The 25,447-nt window shown below is 41.1% G+C and overlaps 2 protein-coding genes and 1 long non-coding RNA gene across 8 annotated transcripts in view; 2 read left to right on the plus strand and 1 right to left on the minus strand.

Moving 5' to 3' along the window:
• The window catches only part of ak9 (adenylate kinase 9), a 57,669-nt gene extending 42,465 nt beyond the window's left edge, over positions 1 to 15,204 (plus strand). For both annotated transcript variants that reach the window (XM_061900621.1, XM_061900620.1), the window contains exons 25-35: positions 4,621 to 4,839; positions 4,910 to 5,126; positions 5,198 to 5,399; positions 7,374 to 7,520; positions 7,596 to 7,813; positions 7,893 to 8,089; positions 8,154 to 8,323; positions 10,374 to 10,472; positions 10,600 to 10,702; positions 10,776 to 10,890; positions 13,087 to 15,204. In XM_061900621.1, coding sequence (XP_061756605.1) covers positions 4,621 to 4,839; positions 4,910 to 5,126; positions 5,198 to 5,399; positions 7,374 to 7,520; positions 7,596 to 7,813; positions 7,893 to 8,089; positions 8,154 to 8,323; positions 10,374 to 10,472; positions 10,600 to 10,702; positions 10,776 to 10,890; positions 13,087 to 13,295 — 1,896 coding nt within the window. In that variant the 3' untranslated portion in view covers positions 13,296 to 15,204. The remainder of the gene's footprint in view (positions 1 to 4,620; positions 4,840 to 4,909; positions 5,127 to 5,197; positions 5,400 to 7,373; positions 7,521 to 7,595; positions 7,814 to 7,892; positions 8,090 to 8,153; positions 8,324 to 10,373; positions 10,473 to 10,599; positions 10,703 to 10,775; positions 10,891 to 13,086) is intronic.
• Positions 1,968 to 25,339, minus strand: LOC133552961 (uncharacterized). The gene is made up of 2 exons (XR_009806808.1): positions 25,026 to 25,339; positions 1,968 to 5,387 (listed from the first exon to the last, which is right to left on the minus strand). It is a non-coding gene; the product is annotated as an uncharacterized LOC133552961 (long non-coding RNA).
• Positions 24,593 to 25,447, plus strand: part of si:dkey-119f1.1 (Structural maintenance of chromosomes protein 6-like) — a 29,030-nt gene continuing 28,175 nt past the window's right edge. For 3 of the 5 annotated variants that reach the window (XR_009806807.1, XM_061900623.1, XM_061900622.1), the window contains exons 1-3: positions 24,593 to 24,814; positions 25,044 to 25,233; positions 25,293 to 25,428. Coding sequence is in view for 3 of the 5 variants with exons in the window: in XM_061900623.1 (XP_061756607.1) it covers positions 24,762 to 24,814; positions 25,044 to 25,233; positions 25,293 to 25,428 (379 nt within the window). In the remaining 2 variants the exon portion in view is untranslated. Of the gene's footprint in view, positions 24,960 to 25,043; positions 25,234 to 25,290; positions 25,429 to 25,447 lie in introns of those variants that run through there. The other 2 variants (XM_061900624.1, XM_061900625.1) reach the window with 2 other exon arrangements.

A 25,447-nucleotide genomic window follows, 5' to 3' on the forward strand; every position in this document is an offset into this window, starting at 1 on the left:
CAAATTGTACCACGCCAAATTGCATCAAATCGTAATGTTTTAAAACGGTTTGTTATTTAGTCGTATCGTAACCCATGTATCTAGATGCATATCGGATTGCCATTTAAGGTAGAGATGCATACACCTAATACATATGTGGTGCATTGTCCAAAGCTTAAACTGCAAACAAAGTGGTTTTAGTACAAACGTTTTATTTACCCAATATCAAAAAGTACAGGTTGGATTAAATTGCCCATGCAAACAGACATCGTTCTTCCGGAGAGACGTGGATGATCGAAATCAAGCGAATCATGCAAATCATATCAAATGTTGGTCCACTGGCTTTTTATATGATTCCCTCATGTGTCAAGGTCTCTTTGTTTTGCAACTGCTTGTTCCAAAACAACCGTGAATTCCTTGGTCATAACAGTCATCACATTTTGTAGACTGGTTGGCGCGACCCCAAATTCAACTTTCCCCTACTTTGCTCTTCCAGTGATTCAGAATAGGCTTTTTGATAGACTTTCTTTTTCGGACTTCAACAGACAAATATGGTATAAAAGTAAGAAATTCCACTACATATATATAGTGTACATACATGTATGTACACTATATTGCCAAAAGTATTTGGCCACCTGCCTTTACTCACATATGAACTTGAATTTGAACATGGAATTATCCAAAATGTTTTGGTATCCTGGAGAATTCAAAGTTCCTTTCACTGGAACTAAGGGACCAAGCCCAACTCCTCAAAAACCAACCCCACACCATAATTCCTCCTCCACAAAATTTCACACTCGACACAATGCGGTCCGAAATATAGCTTTTTCCTTGCAACCTCCAAACCCAGACTGGTCCATCAGATTGCCAGATGGAAAAGCGTGATTCATCACTCCAGAGAAGGCGTCGCCACTGCTCTAAAGTCCAGTGGCGACGTGCTTTACACCAGTGCATCCGACGCTTTGTATTGGACTTGGTAATGTATGGCTTAGATGCTGCTGGCCATGGTAGTAACCCATTCCATCAAGCTCTCGGCGTACAGTATGTGGGCTAATTGGAAGGTCACATGAAGTTTGGAGCTCTGTAGCAACTGACTGTGCAGAAAGTCTTTGCACTATGCGCTTCAGCATCCTCTCAGTTTACGTGGGCTACCACTTTGTGGCTGACTTGCTGTTGTCCCTAAACTCTTCACTTTTCTTTTAATAAAGTTGACTTTGGAATATTTAGGAGTGAGGAAATTTCAAGAAATTTTATGTCTGGATTTGTTGCACAGGTGGCATCCTATGACAGGTCCACGCTGGACATCACTGAGAGCAGAGCATTCTTTGACATCTGTTTGTAGAAACAGTCTCCGTGCCTAAGTGCTTGATTTAATACACCGGGCCAAGTGATTAGGACACCTGATTCTCATCATCTGGATGAGTGGTCAAATACTAATGGCAATATAGTGTATATACAATAGGGCTGTGAATCTTTGGGCACCACACGATTCGATTTTTGGGGGTAACAATTCAATTCAGAATCTATTCCCGATTGAAAATGATTCTCGATTCAAAATTAATACTTTTTAATAACATTGGGTGCCAGCTCTACAATAACGACATTCCTCCATGAAATAGATGGCCAGCTGTGATACATTTCTATTTACATAAAAGAAAACTGGTTTTGTTTAATACAATTCTGACCAAACAATACAGATAAAGCAACAGGAGAAGTATCCAACACTTATCTGTTCTAAAGTAAATCTGTACAGCATGTATGATCATTTACACCAGCCATATGATTTGGCTGAGTGGCTGGACATGGCAGATTAAAAAAAAAAATTTATTAAATTTTTTGGATTCGTTTAAGAATCGTTACAAATAAGAATCGCGATTCATTCAAAAATCTATTTTTTTCACACCCTTAACATATATATGTTTGAATTTAGATTACGGTAATTACAATCATGTTCGTACATAATTCTTAATCTAAATAAGAGACTCCAATATTTTCACAAAAACTTAATTTTATTGTCAGAATGTCATACGGGAACATTTTTTGAAAATTTTACCCAAATGCATGTTATTTATCCACCATACCATACCATACAACTTTGTTTATAAAGCCCTATAAAAACAACCACAGTTGAAGAACAAAGAGATGGACACCATAAAGAAGAGAGGCAAAGGACAGACTAAAAAATAACATTTAAAACAGAAGTAAAATACACATTGAAAAAGCAAACACAAATTACCCTAAGAACAATTTGTTGGATAAAAGCAGTTAAAAAGTTAAAAACAGTTAAAAAACTTTGTTTAAAACGTTTTCTAAAGTCTTATCGGAGTTTACTTTGTAGTGAAATTGACCTTTGACCACACCAGTCTGGGTCTCCTCACATCATATTTGACGCACGCGTTTACCTGATCACTGACTAAAGAACAACATGTACCTTTAAGGTAAATGAGCGTGTGTGCTCAAAAAAGGTTGTGTGATTAATCTGTAACATGTTCAATGTAATATGTTTTTGTGATTAATCACGTGTTAACTCATTTTTGACAACCCTTATACAAGTTTAACCAGAAAAAAAAATTGCATAATGTGCAAAAGTTCACTTATGTCAGTCAGAAATTCAACTTCAAATGTGAAACAAATATGTGTTTTAAACTCATGAAAAGTGAGCTGTTTCAAGTCTGTATTTGTTATAACTTTGATCATCACAAACCTTTTCACGGTATTCATGTTTTTAAATTCACCCATATCTGACAGAAATATGTTGATTGTGGACACAAGCATCGTCAGGCATATTGCACTGCTCTCCTCAGCCATAAATGTGCCTGTATGCAGAAACATTTTAAATGTGCTAAATATAGAAATGAAACAGTTGCAAAGCAGTTAATGCATGATAAATCACCTCGCGAGTGCTAAATGACTATACAGTATTTGCATCTCCTCCTACTATTGTGAGCATTCTAATAAATAGCATATATGGCATTCCGTGTATATTGTATATGAAGACAGACACACTAAAGGCATTTAATAGACGCAATTTTCTGCGCATGAGCTTAGTATATCAGCTTTGCGTGCGGTATCAAGTATGCACATGCGTTAATACATGCAAACCTTGGGTATATCAGTCACATATGTAGTCTAGCAGCTACTGTTAGCATATTCCAAAATCCGCCAACCTTTCTATGACGCTTACCTCAACTCAAACATCCTACTCAGTTGCCTAATTGCTAGAGTGTCCACCCTGAGATCGGTAGGTTGTGAGTTCAAACCCCGTCTGAGTCATACCAGAGACTATAAAAATGAGACCCATTACATCCCTGCTTGGCACTCAGCATCAAGGGTTGGAATTGGGGGTTAAATCAACAAAAATGATTCTGGTGCGTGGCACCGCTGCTGCCCACTGCTCCCCTCACCTCCCAGTGGGTGAAAAAGGGGATGGGTCAAATGCAGAAGACAAATTTCACCACACCAAGTGTTTGTGTGACAATCATTGGTACTTTAACTCTAACCGAAAATTGTCAAATTTGGATATCAAATTTTTGTTTGTGGTAAATTGTACCCCCTAAAGCAGGGGTGTCCAAACTTTATCCACTGAGGGCCGCACACTGAAAAATCAAAGAAAGTGGGGGCCATTTTGATATTTTTTATTTAAAAAAAATATACATTTCGGCCTCCACTCAGGGTTGATCTCAGGGACCCCAAAGGGTTTTGGTCCAAAAAATATAAAAAAAAATGTGTCATTATTCAGTATTATTTTTTTTATTATTATTCAAGTTTTAAATCTCTAGATCAACATTAGGTCTATCTGTCGATATACCGATTTCAAAAATTTAAGTTGTATTTGTTTTTATGGAAAAATCACAAAATATGGAATATTTTCACCCAATAATTTTTTAAGTGGAATATGTCAGATTATATAATAATTGGAGCATTAAAAAGGTCAATAACAATACATTTTTTTACTGTTTACTTTTAACACAATAATCTCGAGATTAACTTCAGATCTATCCGTCAATTATAAGTTTTATTGTTGTTTATGTTTTTTGTTTGTTCATTTTAGGCCTTTCTTTAAAAAAACAGTTCAGTTTTTTATATGGCAAACACAAAATATGTAACATTTTCCCCCCAAAAAATCTCAAAGTGGAAAATTTAACGTGATGTAATTGGAGCCATGAATAGGTCAATAATTCATAATGAAATTGATTTTGATTCATTATTATTTTTTAAAGAAAGAAACAACCTGCATGGCAGCTTTGTGTTATTAGAGTAAACATTGCAAAATGTTCTTGTTACATTTCACCCGTTTGCTCTTTTATATCACTTTTTACGTTTTAAAAAATGTTCAATCGTATTTTTAAAATGTGCTGTGGGGCCATTAAAAAATTACTTGCAGGCCGCAAATGGCCCCCGGGCCGTACTTTGGACACCCCTGCCCTAAAGGGTGAGTGGTTTGTCTTATTTTCAGTTTTGTTTTATTTTATTAACGGGTGGTTAACTTCTCTTTACGATTGTGTGTCTTGTATATTTCAATGTTACTTCAAACATTGCCTGTAAAATCATAAAGGCTTAATGTTGGTGACTGTTCACCTTTCAGTACATGTACTTCAGTCTTTGAGAACATTTGCTTTTGTGTGTGTTTTCTATACCTAGGAGCTTGTGGCAGAGCTGAACATTCCGAGGATATCTATAAATGCGTCCCGTAAGATACAGATTGTTCGACGTCAACTCGTCCTAAAAGTGGAGCCTTTGTACACCAACAGGGAATCACTCTTCCAAAGATGCCTGGCCATTTCGTACAACTTGTCACAGCAGTTACTCCTCTACTCTTACAAGTTTCATAGTGCCTTTGGCTGCTTGGACCCCGTTAGGGTAAGCGAAAATAACCTTGGTTTTGAGGATTGAGACATTTTTAGAGTAAATTACATCCTTTTCCACACAGCGGTATAATGAAAGAGATATCATCCAGCCTTTGCTGTGGCCTCTTGATGGCGCCTATCCCGTACTCCTCAATCAGTATATCTACTTTTTAGAGTCTAAGAAGAACCAGCAAACATTCATGCTCAATCCTTTAAAGTACCTCAGGCAGACCAAGCCCTCCCCTACGCTTCCTATTAAAATGGCTATTATTGGACCACCAAAATCAGGGAAAACTGGCGGTGAGTTTCAAATTGCAGTTTTTCATACACTTCTCTAGTTTTCTAATCAATTTCTCTACATGTTGATGAAGTCGCGCAGATGTTGTCGCAGAAGTACGGCTTGGACTTGCTGTCCATCGGCGGCGTCATGCGTCGGGTTCTCGACACCCAGGGTCACAGCGATTTGGCCACACAGATGAAAGAGCATCTCCATGAAGGCCTTGCTGTGCCTGATGAACTGGCCATCCAGAGCCTGGAACTGGTGCTCATGAGCCTGGTCTGCTGCACCCAAGGGTTAGACAAAAATCACCTTTTACTCAATGAACTGAAACATTTTCAGCGACATTAATGCAACAATTATTCATTGTTTTTAAGTACATTGCACAATCAAATGAGATCTGATGAGACAGTTGTATGTAGAATTGTGTATTTACTGTACATCCATCCATCCATCCATTTTCTACCGCTTATTCCCTTTCGGGGTTGCGGGGGGCGCTGGCGCCTATCTCAGCTACAATCGGGCGGAAGGCAGGGTACACCCTGGACAAGTCGCCACCTCATCGCAGGGCCAACACAGATAGACAGACAACATTCACACTCACATTCACACACTAGGGCCAATTTTAGTGTTGCCAATGGTGCTGAGTAGAGAACGGTTGTCCAAACTTTTTTCACATATTAAAAAAAACAGGTGCGGGGGACACTGATAAGTTTTTATTAAGGTTTTTACTTTAACAGAATTACAGTAGTTGGTACCGATTCGAATTTCAACAATTCTTGAGACTACGACAAAAACAAAAAACTGAACCCGTGTTCTCCTAAATTCACTAAACTCACTTTATCACTGTGCTTCAACATCTTTTTGCAAATAATTCATCTGCCAAGAGGTAACTATACATTCAATAAAGAAAATCAGTCACCTACAGGTTACAAATATAGAAAAATATAATGTGCATATAAATATGCTTACAGGGCAGCACGGTGGTACAGGGGTTAGTACATGTGCCTCTCAATACGAAGGTCCTGAGTTGTCCTGGGTTCAATCCCGGGCTCGGGATCTTTCTGTGTGGAGATTGCATGTTCTCCCCGTGACTGCGTGGGTTCCCTCCGGGTACTCCAGCTTTCTTCCACCTCCAAAATACATGCACCTGGGGATAGGTTGATTGGCAACACTAAATTGGCCCTAGTGTGTGAATGTGAGTGTGAATGTTCTCTGTCTATCAGTGTTGGCCCTGTGATGAGATGGCGACTTGTCTAGGGTATACCCTGCCTTCCGCCCGAATGCAGCTGAGATAGGCTCCAGCATCCTCCGCGACCCCAAAAGGGACAAGCGGTAGAAAATAGATGGAACTATTTTACATTCCAAAAAGAACAGCAAAGGCATGGTACTTAAAACCCTTCAACTTAAATTGACTGTCAATATGGTGGTGGCTTGACATCATTATAACATTTGTAATGAAATAGGCTAATAAAAAAGGCTAAACATATATTTAAAGACAAATCTTTGCATTTGTTTTATTAATATCAAAATGTTTGCATTTTTTCATCACGTCAGATCTTTTTAAGCAATTTTTTTTCATTTTTGCTGGGATTTTTTGGGTGTTAATTTTATTTCTACAATGTTCCACGGACCAGTAAAAAAGCCTATCCCAGCTGCACTCGGGCGGAAGGCAAGGGACACCCCTGGACAGAAGGCAAGGGACATCCCTGGACAAGTCCTCACCTCGTCACGGGTCCAACACAGATAAACAGACAACATTCACACTCACATTCACACACTAGGGCCAGTTTAGTGTTGCCAATCAACCTATCCCCAGGTGCATGCTAGTGGGAGGAAGCTGGAATACCTGTAGGAAACACACATAGTCACAGGAAGAACATGCAAACTCTAGACAAAAAACCCTGCACCCGGGAATTCTTGCCGTGGGGCAGGTTAACCGCTGCGTCACCGTGCTGCAAAGACTTTATTAAAAGGCTAAAAAAAAAAGATACACCGTGAAACCTTGATTTTTGTAATTAATAAGTTTTAAAAGATCTGACGTGAAACGAATAATACAAAAAACAGATAAACGTTCATTAATCAATTTCACTGCGATGAGGTGGCGACTTGTCCAGGGTGTACACCGCCTTCTGCCTGATAGTAGCTGACATAGGCGCCAGCGCCCCCCGGGACCCCAAAAGGGAATAAGCGGTAGAAAATGGATGAATTTGCAAATGCAAAGTGTATATATACATATATATATTTTTTGGACTTGTTTGGTATTTCAGGTATGTGTTGGATGGCTTTCCCATGACAATGAAGCAAGCACAGCTAATGCAGTCTCACAGCATCATCCCCATGATTATGGTTGAGATTGAGATGGGGACAGTGGAGGTCCTCAAGAGAGGCCTTGCTAGCAAAATGGAGGAAAAAAAGTGAGATCCATCCCCTCCCAAAATAATCACCTCCTAACCAGAACCTTACGAACTGTCCTATTGTTTTTACGGCAGGCCCCACTTGATGCACGACAGCACAGCGATCCTCCATATACGCAACACCTGTTACACTCAGGAGGCTGAGAGTATGAGACAACATTTCCGACAACAATATGATAACTTGATCCCGCTTGATGGCCTCAAGAGCAAGTGGTACATGTGGGAGACCCTTATCAAGGAGATAAGCACCAGCATGAAATACATCCACACTTACCTAAAGAGGACACGAAGCGGTAGGTTATCCACAAGCAAATCAGGTTAAGTTTGCATTGTAATTAATGTGTCTATTATATGTTTTCTTTTTTTATACAGGCCAAGCTGGCTGCATCAACAAGCTTTGTGTTACACCCACGGAGTTTCAGCGACAGCTTGGCGAGTTTGGTCAGTACTGCCCTGTCTGCCTTGCTCTGGATAACCACCTGGTGGACTGCTCAGAAACGCCATCCCTTATGTATGCCGCTGAATACAAGAGACACTACTTCAAGATGTGTGACGCGCACCATTTGGAGGTTATCAAATTGAGCTTTCACATGTAAAAGCGCAAAAATCCCAAGTTATATTTTACCACGGCAGATATTCCTGGCAACTCCGGATCAATTCATCGCACCTAACTGCCCACGCCCTCTGCCGGAACTACACCTGCTGCCACAAAGGTTGACGGAAGCCGATGTAAAGGACAGATTCTCGCAGGAGTTTGAAATGGAGGGCTTCTGCCCCGTCACTTATCTGGATGGAAAGCAGAGGTACATGTGACAAACACTATTCATAAACGGGAGAATGACTTTGATTTGAGGAGAACACTACTAAGTGTTACACTGATTGAAAAAAAATGTACAGTATAATGCAGAGGAATGTATATATAAAAAAAATAGTAATCAAAAACTACAGTAATGTGTCTTATTGAATTATTTTACTTTTCTAGTTAAATTCCAAACAAAAAAATCTTCATCCAATGTATTGATTTAATTAATTCTGAAATGTTAAGCAAAATTGCTCAAATGCAATGTTTTGGTCACATTACATATGTTTTAATCCATTCGTTGCTAGGCAGAGTTAAAAAAGGGCACATTAATTTTTGTGGCTGCTCGAAAAATCAGAGAGCGCAGGGGGGGTAGTGTTGTAACGATACCAATATTTTGGTACCGGTACTAAAATGTTTTTGGTACTTTACGGCAGTGGTCCCCAACCTTTTTGTAGCCGCGGATCGGTCAATGCTTAATAATTTGTCCCGCGGCCCGGTGGGGGCGGGGGGAATCCTTTTTTTTTTTTTTTTTGTCATGAAAAAGGGACGTTTTTGTCATGAAAAAGGGAGGTTTTTGTGGTTGGTGCACTAATTGTAAGTGTATATTGTGGTTTTTATGTTGATTTAATTAAAATAAAAAATATAAAATTATTACTATTATTTTGTTTTTTTTAAAATAAAAATTAATAAAAAAAATTCTGCGGCCCGGTACCAATTGGGCCGCGGCCCGGTGGTTGGGGACCACTGCTTTACGGTACTTTTCTAAATAAAGAGGACCACAAAAAAATTGCATTATTGGCTTTATTTGATCAAAAAATATTAGGGTACATTAAACATGTTTCTTATTGTAGTTAAGTCCTTAAATAAAATAGTGAACATACAAGACAACTTGTCTTTTAGTTGTAAGTAACGGCTCCTAATTAGTCTGCTGACATATGCAGTACCATATTGTGTCATTTATCATTCTATCATTTTGTCAACATTATTAAGGACACTTGGTAGAAAATGGATTATTAATCTACTTGTTCATTTATTGTTAATATCTGCTTACTTGACCTTTTAACATGTTCCGTCTACACTTCTGTTAAAATGTAATAATCACTTATTCTTCTGTTGTTTGATACTTACATTAGTTTTGGATGATACCACAAATTTAGGTATCAATCCGATACCAAGTAGTCACAGGATCATACATTGGTCATTTTTAAAGTCTTCATGTGTCCAGGGACATATTTCCTGAGTTTATAAACATAACATACATTAAAAAAAATCGAAAGAAGATGTTGTGGTGCCAAAAAATATCAACTAGATACGCGACAGTACTTGGTATCATTACAGTGGATGTTTAGTGTGGATCCACAAATGGCGTTTGTTTACATTGTGGCGCCGGTGAACTACTGTGTGAAGCATGTTTAGCTATTCCTCATCCTGCAGGGATGATACTTTTAAGAAACATACTTTATTTGTTGCCATGGAGACCAGGATTAATGATTTAAAAGTCACTAAAACACTGCCCAAGGATGGATGGATGTTAGCCGCCAGCTAGCTAGCCATGTCTTAAAGCACCTCTTCCTGAGGGTGTTTCAGTGTTATAACTTCACCTTTATCTTTAGTTTTTAAGCCCAAATGTGTCCGATCTCCCTTTTCTGTCTACACACTGTGTCTGCTTGTAAGTACTCTGTGATTGTGTGACGCCGAACATGCTCCTCTGCTCGTAAACCAGCAATGTCACGACGTGACTTCAACGCGGGCGCGGGGGGGGTACCTGTACGTTTCAAAGACGGTATTTTACTGAAAATAATCCATTAGTATTGCGGTACTATACTAATACCTGATACCGTACAACCCTAAAGGGGGGTCGTCAAAAACACAGTCAATAAGTAAATGCCACGCTCAAAAAAGGAGCACTTGAAATATGCTTGTGTGTGTTTGTTGTTTTACAAATGAAATATTATTGTTTTTTTTAAATGACAATCATTGACAATGACAAATCACGGGGGAAAATCTGGATTCATAACTTGTGTCCATATTTACTTTCTTCGTGCGTTTAGGTATGAGGCCTTGGTGCGTGGAAGCAGCGAATATGCAGTGGAATACAAAGAACGCATCTACGCTTGTGAGACAAAGCAGAAACAGTACAAGTTTTTGAGGTGAGACTCCTAATTTCTCCCAAGAATGCCGATCCGTGTTCCATGAGATATTTTTGCTACGCGTTGTAACTGTAGCATCAGTCAGTTAAATATAATTTGGCTTTGATACATTTTATCACTGTTCAAGCGCTCCTGAGCTCTACTGCAACCTGCAGCTGCCCAGTAAAGTTCCTCCTCTGTGTGAGCCAATCCCTCTCATTTGCCTTCCCACATTAGGGTACCTGGAACAGGTCAGAAACAATCAAATGTCAAAGTTTTTGTTACAGGTTTTTATGACTTGAAGACATTTGGCCTGTTTTGAAGGGTGTGGCAGTGTCAGTCATCAAGGCCATGACAGCTGTTGGGTGTTTGAAACCAAAGTTTCCCTTCTACAGTATGGAAAAATCAGCTCTCCACTATGTGGCATTTTATATGAAAGGTGAATATACTGCATGCCAACTTTACCAATATCACAACAAACTACCAGGAATGACCACCAATATACACTAGTTCATAGCTCCACTCTAGTAGGAACCACCCCCTCCGCCAAAAAAGCCCCAACAAAAACATTTACTATGCCTTAAACCATGTGTCATAATAGACATCTTTAGCACAACACACACTGCCTTTAGTTTGTAAAGATGACGTTCACAGAGTTTAGAGCAGGGGTGTCAAACGTACGGCCCGAGGACCGGATCTGGCCTGCAAACGAGTTTTATTCGGCCCGCGGAATGAGTTTGCTATTAATAAAAATTTACCTGAAATTTTTGAATGAAAGAAACAGCTCTTCTAAATGTGTCCACTGGATGTCGCAATAGCAATTCTTTGTATCTTTGTGGATGATGCTACATATGTACAAATTAACCACATGATGTTTGTACATAAGTGGAGGAAAATGATCAAATTACATAAATAACATACTGTAATTTGATTTTGATTTGATTTTTTTTATCTTGATGGATTAAAAACGGAAAAGGGTGGAGTGCCATCTCCGGGTTGGGGAGGAGACCCTGCCCCAAGTGGAGGAGTTCAAGTACCTAGGAGTTTTGTTCACGAGTGGGGGAAGAGTGGATCGTGAGATCGACAGGCGGATCGGTGCGGCGTCTTCAGTAATGCGAATGTTGTATCGATCCGTTGTGGTGAAGAAGGAGCTGAGCCGGAAGGCAAAGCTCTCAATTTACCGGTCGATCTACGTTCCCATCCTCACCTATGGTCATGAGCTTTGGGTCATGACCGAAAGGATAAGATCACGGGTACAAGGGGCCGAAATTAGTTTCCTCCGCCAGGTGGCGGGGCTCTCCCTTAGAGATAGGGTGAGAAGCTCTGCCATCCGGGTTGAGCTCAACGTAAAGCCGCTGCTCCTCCACATCGAGAGGAGCCAGATGAGGTGGTTCGGGCATCTGGTCAGGATGCCACCCGAACGCCTCCCTAGGGAGGTGTTTAGGGCACGTCCAGCTGGTGGGAGGCCACGGGGGAGACCCAGGACACGTTGGGAAGACTATGTCTCCCGGCTGGCCTGGGAACGCCTCAGGATCCCCCGGGAAGAACTAGACGAAGTGGCTGGAGAGAGGGAAGTCTGGGATTCCCTGCTTAGGCTGCTGCCCCCGCGACCCGACTTCGGATAAGCGGAAGATGATGGATGGATGGATTAAAAATTAACACCAATGAGTTGACTGATGAACATTATCACATCATTTATTCAGAAAATATGAATAACGACAAATAAAGATAGAACACTATTAACCGCAACTTGTAAGTGTAAAAAAAAAAAAACGGTATGATTTTTTAAATTTCAGAATGTGTTTTTTTTTTTTTTAAAAAGGAAACGATCCGTAGTTGTCTTTATTTTTAGGTTAACGTGCCGTGATTTTACCAGTCCGGCCCACTTGGGAGTAGATTTTTCTCCACGTGGCCCCCAATCTAAATTAGTTTGAAGCCCTTGGTTTAGAGTGAACGTGAAAGTTAATATTCATAAAATTTGGGGGGGAAATTTTGCAGTCAGTTTTTCGGAACAAATCTGGTCTTACATTGATTTTTTTATGTTCCCTACTTTTTGTATGATTCAGTTTTCAATGAAATTTTGCCCAGTTTTTCATACACCACCATCACAAAGAGGTCAGCTTGCCCGTGTAGCATTGAGCAGAATCCAGCGCCCAAACAAATCGTCTAAACGTTCCTGACTCAGTCTCTGTACTTTATTACATTGTAAACAGCTGCAATACAACCCACCATGGGGCCAAAGAATGTTGGAAGTTGTAGTATACTGTTTATAGAGTCACGACAGTGAGACATGTTGTCCGGTAAAGCACTGTCACTCGCATTTGAAAACGTCTTTTGAGAAAAAGGCGAGTGAGCACATCATCGTTGGTGCGTTCTTAGCTGTTACACCAGTGCTAGTACTTTGATAAAGAAGGTGGGAAACACTTTTTAATTTGTGTAGCTAAGTAGAAAGGTGGCTCTTTTGTGGCTCTTATTTCTTACGGGAAAAATGGCTTCGATTTTCGTACGATTCGGTCTCTAAGGTTTTTTACCACTTTGTTGCCACTAATTTTATTCTAAATTATTCAATTCATAAAAACAAGTGAAGTACGTAACAGAAAACAAAGTTACTGTTTCTTTGGTTTCTTTTCCACAGCGTTCAACCATCGCAACACAGTGCACATTCGCCAGATGTACAAAAAGAAGTTGGCCTCATTTGAGGAGAGTTGCACACTCATTCCCTACCTGAGCTCATTGATGAAAGCACCTTATAAGTTCCCCAGTGAACAACCAATTGACTTTGAGTTCAAGCTGAACAAGTTCCTAGCCTTGAGTTACTCTCCTGAAGACGAAACTGAGCTCTAGCCAACATGCCAATATCAGAAATTCAGTCTTAGGAGCGTTTCTCTGGTTGAGGAATGTTTCCAAAATATTGTCAAAGTGTGACGAGGGCCTTAAACTTCAGAGTGGGCACAGTAGCGTGAGAAAAAAACCAACATGTTTCATAAATTCAGTGAAGCCAAAGGCAAGAGTTGACCATCTATGGCAGTGGTTCTCAACCTTTTTTCAGTGATGTACCTCCTGTGACGATTTTTTTATTTCAAGTACCCCCTAATCAGAGCAAAGCATTTTTGGTTGAAAAAAAGAGATAAAGAAGTAAAATACAGCACTATGTCATCAGTTTCTGATTTAATGAATTGTATAACAGTGCAAAATATTGTTCATTTGTAGTGGTCTTTCTTGAACTATTTGGGAAAAAAAGATATAAAAATAAGTAAAAACTTGTTGAAAAATAAACAAGTGATTAAATTATAAATGAAGATTTCTCACATAGAAGTAATCATCAACTTATAAAGTGCCCTCTTTGGGGATTGTAATAGAGATCCATCTGGATTCATTAAGTTAATTCTAAACATTTCTTCACAAAAAAAGAAATCTTTAACATCAATATTTATGGAACATGTCCACAAAAAATCTAGCTGTCAACACTGAATATTGCATTGTTGCATTTCTTTTCACAGTTACATTCATATTTTGTTGAAGTATTATGCAATAAATATATTTATAAAGGATTTTTGAATTGTTGCCTCTTTTAGAATATTTAAAAAAAAACTCACGTACCCCTTGGCATACCTTCGAGTACCCCCAGGGGTACGCGTACCCCCATTTAAGAACCACTGTTCTATGGTGAGAGAATGTATATTACAGAAATATAGTTTTTGGGGGGCAACTCTCATACATTGTCTGAGGGAGGCTCACTGTACCACACATTGGACAGACTCCCCATGTAAAGTATTTTTTCACTGTTTAAATCATAGCCAAAAACTCACCAATAAACATGACTCTTACAGTGTGTTGTTCTCTCACTGCATGTACTATATTGTATCTTTTGATTGTATTTTACCCAAATAACCTTGTCCCAATGGTCTCTCAGAGGCCTCAAAGTAGGGAGATCAGGGAATTCTCCTGGTGTACTCTGGTTTGCTCCCACATACCAAAAACATGCATATATAATTGGAGGCTGTAAATTGTGATGCCTATATCTAGCCTAGTGGCCATAGAGACCAGCTGTAGGGTTTCTGCCACACCAGAGTCAGTTTGGAGAGACTGGAGGAGATGTGGATGAAAAGACAGGGCTGCGGAGCTAGCACTGAGCGCCGGGACGGACAAGCTTCAGTGTCTTGGCTGAATGAGCAAGTATCAGACACCTCAGTCTCCTCAGACGTATCCTCGCTCATCCATGCGGACTGGACACTGGCCGAGAGTGGAGTCGGCTCTCTTGGTTTGCTTTGTTGGGTCTGCTCCTGTCTCTGGCCATACTCCCTCCACCCCAGCAGACGATGGCGTGGAACACCGCAGAGGCCACCACAGTGTATACGTTTATTTTACTTTTCATAGCTGTATGTAGAAGTGGCTGGTTGCATCAACTCTGCTCTTTAATGTCTTTCATGTTCTTTGTGTTCTTTGATGTTTATTGTTGTAAGAGGGATGTCTACTATGGCTATGAGTTGTTTTTTTTTCCCTTGGCCTCAGTCTGGACCCCTCTCCATGGGCCCAGGCTTAGACCGATTTTTTTTATTTTATTTTATTTTAATCTTTTATTTTTTTCTCCCATTCCCCCCCACATGTTTACCTGTATCTCACCATTTTGTAAGGGGTGCCGGAAGTTGGCAGACCCGTCAGCGATCCTGTTCTGTCTCCCTGTAATGTTTGTCTGATCTTGAATGGGATTGTGCTGAAAATTGAAATTTCCCCTCGGGGAAATTAATAAAGTATGTCTGATTCTGATTCTAATATATGCCTTGCAATTGGCTGGTGACTAGTCTAGTTAAAAGCCTGTCCCTGGATTGGCTCCAGCTTGCCTCTGACCTAAATGAGGACAATTGGTATAGAAAATGGATGGTTTCTGAACAAAACACTAGCCCCACTATACAGTAATGCAGCAGAACTAGAACATGCAAACTCCACACAGAAATATCCCGAGCGCAGAATCAAACCCAGGAGCTTCGTATTGTGAGGCAGCCGCACTAACCCCTGTACAACCGTGCTGCCATTTTTTTTTCAAGCCAATCAACAAAGATGGGTATTGATAACAATGAAAATGTATTAAATAATAAAAAAATTACAGTAATAGATTATTTTTTAGATCTATGTTCTCCCCGTGACTGCGTGGGTTCCCTCCGGTACTCTGGCTTCCTCCTACCTTCAAAGACATGCACCTGGGGATAGGTTGATTGGCAACACTAAATTGGCCCTTGTGTGTGAATGTGAATGTGTTTACACCAATACCAGTAGAAGAGTTATCAACCCTGACGGAGAAAATGGGTCGTTTGAAATCAGTGCTGGTAGGGAGACACTCAAGCCTAAATCTAGGAAAATTCTGGCCCAGGGGCCAGATGCGGCCCATTAAGCTTTTCAATCTGGCCCGCCGGACATTCCCAAATAATTTTTTTAGATCTTTAAGATGCAAAGTGTAGCTGCCATTTTGATGTACATTGATGTTTTTTTTTCATGACCGTAAGTCTTGAACTATACTAAGTATTTCAATGCTTGGAATCTGCACTTATGGATGATATACCAGTTACTATGGTAATTTAATTAGTTACTATGGTAATCTATGTCATGGCAGCTCAGACGAGGCACCAAGCAGTGTGGGCGGGAAGCGTTTCCACAGACGCGGAAGGAGCTTTTCACAACAAAGTTCTGAAGCTTAGTGATGCAGTATATCAGATATATCAAATTGTAGGTGGGTTTATTTTGTTCCCTTCGCTTTCATATTTCACTGTTTGTTGCATTTTTGTTGCGTTTCTCTTGATTGTAAAATATGTCGATCGAAAGGGGGTGTGACTTTCATATTTTGTCAATATTCAGTGTTTTATCGTTCTTATAAAAATGTAAATTACATTACATTTTTAAGGCGGTTTGTCATAACATTTTTAGCATTCAATCAGACATTATTGCGGACTTTGTATTAGTGTCCCTAAAAATACATATACTGGCCCCCAGACACATGTTTTTCTCTAAATGTGGCCCCCGAGTCAAAAGAATTGCCCAGGCCTGCTCTAGCCCCTTTTCTTTTTATCCATCCATCCATCCATCTTCTTCCGCTTATCCGAGGTCGGGTCGCGGGGGCAACAGCCTAAGCAGGGAAACCCAGACTTCCCTTTCCCCAGCCACTTCGTCTAGCTCTTCCCGGGGGATCCCGAGGCGTTCCCAGGCCAGCCGGGAGACATAGTCTTCCCAACGTGTCCTGGGTCTTCCCCGTGGCCTCCTACCGGTTGGACGTGCCCTAAACACCTCCCTAGGGAGGCGTTCGGGTGGCATCCTGACCAGATGCCCGAACCACCTCATCTGGCTCCTCTCGATGTGAAGGAGCAGCGGCTTTACTTTGAGTTCCTCCCGGATGGCAGAGCTTCTCACCCTATCTCTAAGGGAGAGCCCCGCCACACGGCCGAGGAAACTCATTTTGGCCGCTTGTACCCGATATCTTATCCTTTCGGTCATGACCCAAAGCTCATGACCATAGGTGAGGATGGGAACGTAGATCGACCGGTAAATTGAGAGCTTTGCCTTCCGGCTCAGCTCCTTCTTCACCACAACGGATCGGTACAATGTCCGCATTACTGAAGACGCCGCACCGATCCGCCTGTCGATCTCACAATCCACTCTTCCCTCACTCGTGAACAAGACTCCTAGGTACTTGAACTCCTCCACTTGGGGCAGGGTCTCCTCCCCAACCCGGAGATGGCACTCCACCCTTTTCCGGGCGAGAACCATGGACTCGGACTTGGAGGTGCTGATTCTCATTCCGTTCGCTTCACACTCGGCTGCAAACCGATCCAGTGAGAGCTGAAGATCCCGGTCAGATGAAGCCATCAGGACCACATCATCTGCAAAAAGCAGAGACCTTATCCTGCGGTCACCAAACCGGAACCCCTCAACGCCTTGACTGCGCCTAGAAATTCTGGCCATAAAAGTTATGAACAGAATCGGTGACAAAGGACAGCCTTGGTGGAGTCCAACCCTCACTGGAAATGTGTTCGACTTACTGCCGGCAATGCGGACCAAGCTCTGGCACTGATCGTACAGGGAGCGGACCGCCACAATAAGACAGTCCGATACCCCATACTCTCTGAACACTCCCCACAGGACTTCCCGAGGGACACGGTCGAATGCCTTCTCCAAGTCCACAAAGCACATGTAGACTGGTTGGGCAAACTCCCATGCACCCTCAAGAACCCTGTCGAGAGTATAGAGCTGGTCCACAGTTCCACGACCAGGACGAAAACCACACTGTTATACCTGAATCCGAGGTTCGACTATCCGGCGTAGCCTCCTCTCCAGTACACCTGAATAAATCTTACCGGGAAGGCTGAGGAGTGTGATCCCACGATAGTTGGAACACACCCTCCGGTCCCCCTTCTTAAAGAGAGGAACCACCACCCCGGTCTGCCAATCCAAAGGTACCGCCCCGTTTTTATCATCGTCCTAGATTACGTCCTCCGCCTCTCTCTTGATGCTAACAACAACATGGGGCTGCTATTAAAAGCCCCAAACTAGCAGCAGTCATCGAGTGGAAAACATCACAGATTTTGATTTTGCAGATGACATCGCAATACCATCCAACTCATCGGCAGATGCAGAGGCCCTTGGCGCAGTGGAAGAGTGGCCGTGCGCAACACGAGGGTCCATGGTTCAATCCCAACCTAGTACCAACCTCGTCACGTCCGTTGTGTCCTGAGCAAGACACTTCCCCCTTGCTCCTGATGAGTAAACTTTAAGAACTCAGCCAACACGCCTCGTCTGCATCTTTTATGATTAGACAAGACAACACATATTTGCAAGACCATTTTCAAGAAGGATATTTAAAGAGAAACTACATCTTTTGAGACGATGTCGGCCAACCCCGCAAGCTAGCTCAGCTGACCCGCCGATGAAATGTGAGTTCAGATATTTTATATCTTTATTTTTCCACGTTTAATATGTTTTTTGCAATTTTAGTTTTGACAGTACTACATAATATATGTTTTAATGGCTGATGTTGGTTTATTGATTTTTAAATGCGCCAGAAAATAACCTTTTTTGTACAATGTCGAGTACTGCGTGAATGTGTTTCTGTGTAGTATTTCTCCAGCAATGGTCATGTGGTGACATAAAAGATGGTATTTTGAGAGGTAATCATTGAAGTCGGACATCACTGAAGGCCTAGGTGGGAAACGCACAGCCCGCCACTGATACCAACGAATGAGGCATAATGATGCAATATGTACATACAGCTAGCCTAAATAGCCTGATCAGCACTCCAACAAGTCAATAACATCAACAACGCTCACATTTGTGCATTAACGCACAGCATGTAACTTTTGGTGGACAAAATGAGACAAAGGAGTGGAAAATTTTACACGTAAACGAACTGTTGCCTCACAGTCCACACTATGGTAATTTCAAGATCCGCTGAAATTAGTAGGACAAAACGATGTTGACCAAATCCTCTCATCAGTGAAGCATACACACAAACATTTTAAACAGTGGGTTTTCTAACTATTGGGAAGGTTTGTGTCATGATTGTCCTCAAACAAAAAACATACAAAAAAAAAAATTATTTTAACCCCATTTTTTTCCAATTTCAATCCCTTTTTTAAAATGCTCCAGGGAGCCACTAGGGCGGCACTAAAGAGCCGCATGCGGCTCGAGAGCAGCGGGTTGCTGACTACAGAGGTAGGGAATAGAGCTTAAAGGCAATTTTAGGTAAGGGTAACAACACTAAAGAATGTAACAAGTCTCTCACGAGATATCTTAAAACCAAAGGTTTAATACAAAAGGTTAATGTCTTTATTTAGTTGGTTTATTTAGTGTTACTAAGACAGGCTTCTTTTATCTCCGTAGTATCGCTAAAATTTGTTCTATTTTGTCCACCAGCGACGCTTAGATCATTATTCATATGTCCGTTACGTCTCGTCTTGATTGCTGTAACGTATTATTTTCGGGTCTCCCTATGTCTAGCATCAAAATATTACAGTTGGTACAAAATGCGACTACCCCCTGCGACCCTGAACGGGACAAGTGTTAGAAAATGGATGGATGGATGGACAAAATGCGATTGCTAGACTTTTGACAAGAACAAGAGCGTTTGCAGCCCTTTGAGACACTAGTGATTTGGGGCTATATAAGTAAACATTGATTGATTGATTGATTGATCATATTACGCCTATACTCTATATACCTTTAAATACCTATTGTGGACGTCTGCTTCTTTCCCTTCAGGGTTCGTCGGACCAACCTCGAAACGTGGGTTTTAACAGAAGAGTTTTTATTTTTTTCGTTTTTCTCATTGTCAAACTTTATTTTTTTGCTTTTCAGCAGTCTAGTCCCTTTTGTTACGCTCTTTGTTACTTTTCAGCTCCTTTGTGTCTCTCCTGCTCCCACTATCTTCCTCTGCTCATGGTCTCCGGCACTGCTAATAAAGGAACAGGTGATTAGATAACTCGTTCCAGCTGAGATATCCACTCACCAGTCAGTTGCTTCATGGTCGGACCACGCCCCTTTTCACACCTATACACCTATATCTACAGACCTATACTGACTCACCTGTACTGGCTTCCTGTGCACTTAAGATGTGATTTTAAGGTTTTACTACTTACGTAAAAAATACTACACAGTCAAGTTCTATCCTATCTTGCTGATTGTATTGTACCATATGTCCCTGCAAGAAATCTGTGTTCAAAGAACTCCGGTTTATTAGTGATTCCCAGAGCCCAAATAAGAGTCTGCGGGCTATAGAGCGTTTTTCTATTCGGGCTCCGGTACTCTGGAAGAGTTAGAGATGCTACCTCAGTCGAAGCATTTAACTCCCATCTTCAAACTAATCTGTAGACTCTAGCCTTTAAATAAACCCCTGAATTGATTAACGTGGACCCCGACTTAAACAAGTTAAAAAACTTATTCGGGTGTTACCATTTAGTGGTCAATTGTACGGAATATGTACTGTACTGTGCAATCTACTAATAAAAGTTTCAATCAATCAGTCAAAACTCCTCCTTTTAGACCAGTTGATCTGCCATCTCTTTTCTGCTCTGCCCCCCTTTCCTTCGTGGTGAGAGGGGGGGCACAGATTAGGTGACCACAGATGAGGGGCTAGCTGTTCAAAATCGGGACCTGGGGTGGACCACTCATCTGTGCATCAGTTGGGGACAACTCTGACAACTCAAGATGATCCCCTGCTGGCCCCACTATGGACTGGACTCTCACACTATTAACTAGATCCACTCGACGTCCATTGCACCGATCACCCAGGGGGGAATCCCCACATCTGCGGTCCCCTCCAAGGTTTCTCATTGTATCCCAATGGCTTGAGTTTTTTCTTGCCCTGATATGGGATCCGAGCCAGGGGTCGGGAACCTTTTTGGCTGAGAGAGCTGTGAAAGCCAAATATTTTAAAATGGATTTCCGTGAGAGCCATATAATATTTTTTAACACTGAATACAACTAAATGCGTGCATTTTTAAATGCCTACTGAAATGAGATTTTATTATTTAAACGGGGATAGCAGGTCCATTCTATGTGTCATACTTGATCATTTCGGGATATTGCCATAATTTTGCTGAAAGGATTTAGTAGAGAACATCCACAATAAAGTTTGCAAATTTTGGTCGCTAATAGAAAAGCCTTGCCTGTACCGGAAGTAGCAGACGATGTGCGTGTGACGTCACGGGTTGTCGGGCTCCTGACATCCTCACATTGTTTGAAATGAAAGCCACCAGCAGCAAGAGCGATTCGGACCGAGAAAGCGACGATTTTCCCATTAATTTGAGCGAAGATGAAAGATTCGTGGCTGAGGAAAGTTAGAGTGAAGCACTACCAAAAAAGAAAAAAAAAGGCGACGGCAGTGGGAGTGATTCAGATGTTATTAGACACATTTACTAGGATAATTCTGGAAAATCCCTTATCTGATTATTGTGTTACTAGTATTATAGTGAGATTATAAAGTCATACCTGAAAGTCGGAGGGGTTTGGTGACCGCCAGTGTCTATGATTGAAGCCATGGAGGTGCCAAGAAAGTCGCAGCTGCCTATTTGACAGCTGCTGCAGGAAGAACGACACAAGCTCCGCTGATGTCTCCAGTAAGAGCCGATTTATTACCACAATTTCCTCATCGAAACCTGCCGGTAGACATGTGGTAGAGAAACATGTTCGCTTGACCGCTCTGTTCCATATTAAAGTACATCCTGTGGATGTACTACCAGTCTGTGGTTGCCAGTGTTCTGTTCTACATGGTAGTGTGCTGGGGGGGCAGTACATCTAAGAAGGACAGCTCCAGACTTGAGAAACTGATCAGGCGGGCCGGTTCTACAATCGGAATGAAACTGGACTCACTGGTGACAGTGGCAGAGAAGAGGACTGTGGACAAACTAGTGAGCATCCTGGATGATGCCAGTCACCCTCTGCATAGCGTTATCAGTAGCCAGAGGAGCCTGTTCAGTGCTGGACTGCTTAATCCCAAGTGCAGGACTAATAGACTCAAGAACTCATTTGTCCCACACGCCATTAGACTGTACAACTCCTCTCTGGGACGGGGGACGGGGGGTATTAGGATGACAGGGGATGCAAAACATTAACAGTGCAATACGTTTTCATAACATGGTCACTACTGCCTACTTTGTCTTGTTATATTCTTGTTTTACTGTTATATTGTTATTCCCATTGTTTTTATTCTTTTTGTAATATTTCTCTATTTTGTTTCCTTTTAAACCCCTATTATTTACTTTTTACTCTTTTTTTTAAATTGATCTCAACTCTGTACACTGCTGCTGGAATTTTAATTTTCCTGAAGGAACTCTCCTGAAGGAATCAATAAAGTATTATATATCTATAGCTTCACAACAAACAGTGGCAGTACTGTCAAAAGATTTACTTTTAGATAGATAGAGATATATATGAATATAAACAATACTAATGAATAAACTAAGGAAATTAAGTGTGACAAAAACTCAAGTGTGTATGGTGTAAGGCTATGTGTGTAGATTAGCTGAGGTGTGTTTTACCAAAATGTTAACGAGAGCGAAAGGAACGCGGAAGTCTGTGGGAAAACGTGTCCAAGCGGGAGGTCGAGAATCCAAAAGGCAGTCCGGGAGGCAAGGGGAAACGGGATCCAGGAGAAACACGGGGAGTGCTGCGGGAAGACAACAGGAAACATCAGAACCAACGGAACATGGAAGTCGCAGGAGAAGAGCGAGTACGCGGGATGGAAGCCAGATACAGAATGCTTACACATGAACAGAAAACTATAATCCGGCAAGCGATGGCAGGTTGTCTGAGCCTATGAAGGCAGCTCCGTCATTACTGTCAGGTGTGACGATTGCCGGTGATTGACTGCAGCTGGCGGCTGCTGCAGAGCGGGGACGCGCGCGGCTCGTTCCTGGATGTGTGCGCCCGTGGGCGTGTCCCGAGGTGCGCACAGATGGACGAGCGGCGCTGGCAGGAGTCTGAACCGTAACACAAAACCAAATCTATATTATTTAGTGTTTATTATTGTTTTAGTTGCTTAAAATATATTCCTGGCTGTGAATTTGTTCACTGCTATTTTTATGTTTTTGTGCATTAATTGTTGCCGTCATCATTAAACGAACAGGTTACTCATCAGTTACTCAGTACTTGAGTAGTTTTTTCATAACATACTTTTTACTTTTACTCAAGTAAATATTTGGGTGACTACTCCTTACTGTTACTTGATTAAATCTCTAAGATAACAGTACTCTTACTTGAGTACAATATCTGGCTATTCTACCCATCTCAGGATGGATTATCATCATTAATATTATTAGGGCTGCGAATCTTTGGGTGTCCCACGATTCGATTCAATATCGATTCTTGGGGTCGCGATTCGATTATATATCGATTTTTTTTTTATTCAACGCGATTCTCGATTCAAAAATTATATTTTTTCGATTCGAAACGATTCTGTATTCATTCAATACATAGGATTTCAGCAGGATCTACGACAGTCTGCTGACATGCAAGCAGAGTAGTAGATTTAAAAAAAAAAAAAAGCTTTTATAATTATAAGAAAAATGTTTCATCAACTGATAATGGAAATTTGTTTTAACTATTAAACGAACCACAATATGACTTATTGTATCTTTGTGAAAACATTGGACACAGTGTGTTGTCAAGCTTATGAGATGGGATGCAAGTGTAAACCACTGTGACACTATTGTTTTTTTTTTGTTTGTTTTTTTAATGTCTAATGATAATGTCAATGAGAGATTTTAATCACTGCTATGCTGAAATTATAACTAATATTGATACTGTTGTTGATAATACCATATTTCCTTGAATTGCCGCAGGGCATATAGTATGCGCCTGCCTTGAATTTCTGCCAGCTCAAACTCGCTTCCCAAAATAATTAGCGCATGCTTAGTATTTATGCCTGGTCAAACTCGTGACTTCACGAGTGACACTTCCCCTGTCATCATTTTCAAAATGAGGGAGGCTGATTTCAATACCGGTAATTTGAAATCGCATAAAGGGAAGAATATTAAGAGCTATTCAGTAGGATTTAAGGTCAAAGCTTAAATCACACTAAAATTTTTACTGCAGACATTTGGTAAGTGCCGGAGTGAGAAGAGGTTTTAAAATAATTAGTGCATGCTTACTTTTACCGCATGCCTTTGGTAAGCGCAGGAGTGAGAAGAGGTTTTAAATTAATTAGCGCACCGGCGGCAATTCAAAGAAATACGGTATTCATTTTTTTCCCACTACTTTTGGTTTGTTCTGTGTCGTGTTTGTGTCTCCTCTCAATTGCTCTGTTCATTGCAGTTCTGAGTGTTGCTAGGTCATGTTTGGTTCTGGAATTGGATTGCATTGTTATGGTATTGTTGTGTAGTGGTTTGTTGGATTGATGATAAATAATAATAATAATAAAAATTAAAAACATTTAAATAAAAAATCGATTAAAAAATGAGAATCGATTCTGAATCGCACAACGTAGTCTATTCGATTCGTATTCGAAACGATTTTTTCCCACACCCCTAATAATTAACATTGTGTGTTATTAGGCTTTGGTTGCGTGTAACTCAAGTACTCAGCATGAGAATACACCCTCCAGCAGGTGGCAGTGTGCATCTAGTAACGTTGGTTGCGCCCTGTAATAAAACTAAAATGACGAAGAAGAAGAAGACAATGACATCCGGCCGGCTAAGAGAAGGGCGCTGTTACACCAAATTTCTTCTTTAATTTTTTTTTTATAATATAGCGTTAACAAAACGTCTGTATTTTTTATAATATAGCGTTATATTTTTATAAAATAGCGTTAACAAAACGTCTGTATTAATTATGACCCCGGAAGTAACTGGGGGGGGGGGAGAAATTTGGCGTGACAGTCCCATGTGAGTAGGAGCTTAGTGTCTGCCTCTTGTCAACTTATTTCAGAAACGCATAAACAAACTCAAGACGGGAAACTAAACAATCGCTAGCTTTTTTGTCGTCATCACTAGCCGTTTGACAGCTGAGCTAATACTATATAGCTAGCGGGTGCGTGCATCTGCCTTGATTTGGTTTTCACTGTATAATAAAATAGTGTTTGTAAAGGTGCCATACTTGCTGTTTATCTCGCAGACTGACAGTGACCGAGCAGTTGTCCCTCCAACTTTGGGTTGACTTGGAGCGAAGAATGTCAAAGACGAAAAATAGTCCCGTTGGAGTGAAGCCCTGCAAACGGGCCAAAGCAGCGGAACATGACGAAGAGGAGGATGCAATGCAAGTTGATTCCGACACTAATAAGAGAGATGCTCGATTAAGTAAACAGGTGCGAAAGTATTTTGTCTTTCAAGTCTTTGATGTCGTGCTCAAACTGAACGTGTTTAGGTGCTCATTGGTGGAGAGGTCGTGAGTGACGCAGGGATTGTGGAGAGCATCACACTGAAGAACTTCATGTGCCACTCCTTCCTTGGACCTTTTACCTTTGGATCCAATGTCAACTTTGTGGTCGGCAAAAATGGAAGTGAGTTTAACCAGCATTT

Source organism: Nerophis ophidion, linkage group LG05, assembly GCF_033978795.1.
Source record: "Nerophis ophidion isolate RoL-2023_Sa linkage group LG05, RoL_Noph_v1.0, whole genome shotgun sequence".
In the NCBI taxonomy this organism is placed as follows: domain Eukaryota; kingdom Metazoa; phylum Chordata; class Actinopteri; order Syngnathiformes; family Syngnathidae; genus Nerophis; species Nerophis ophidion.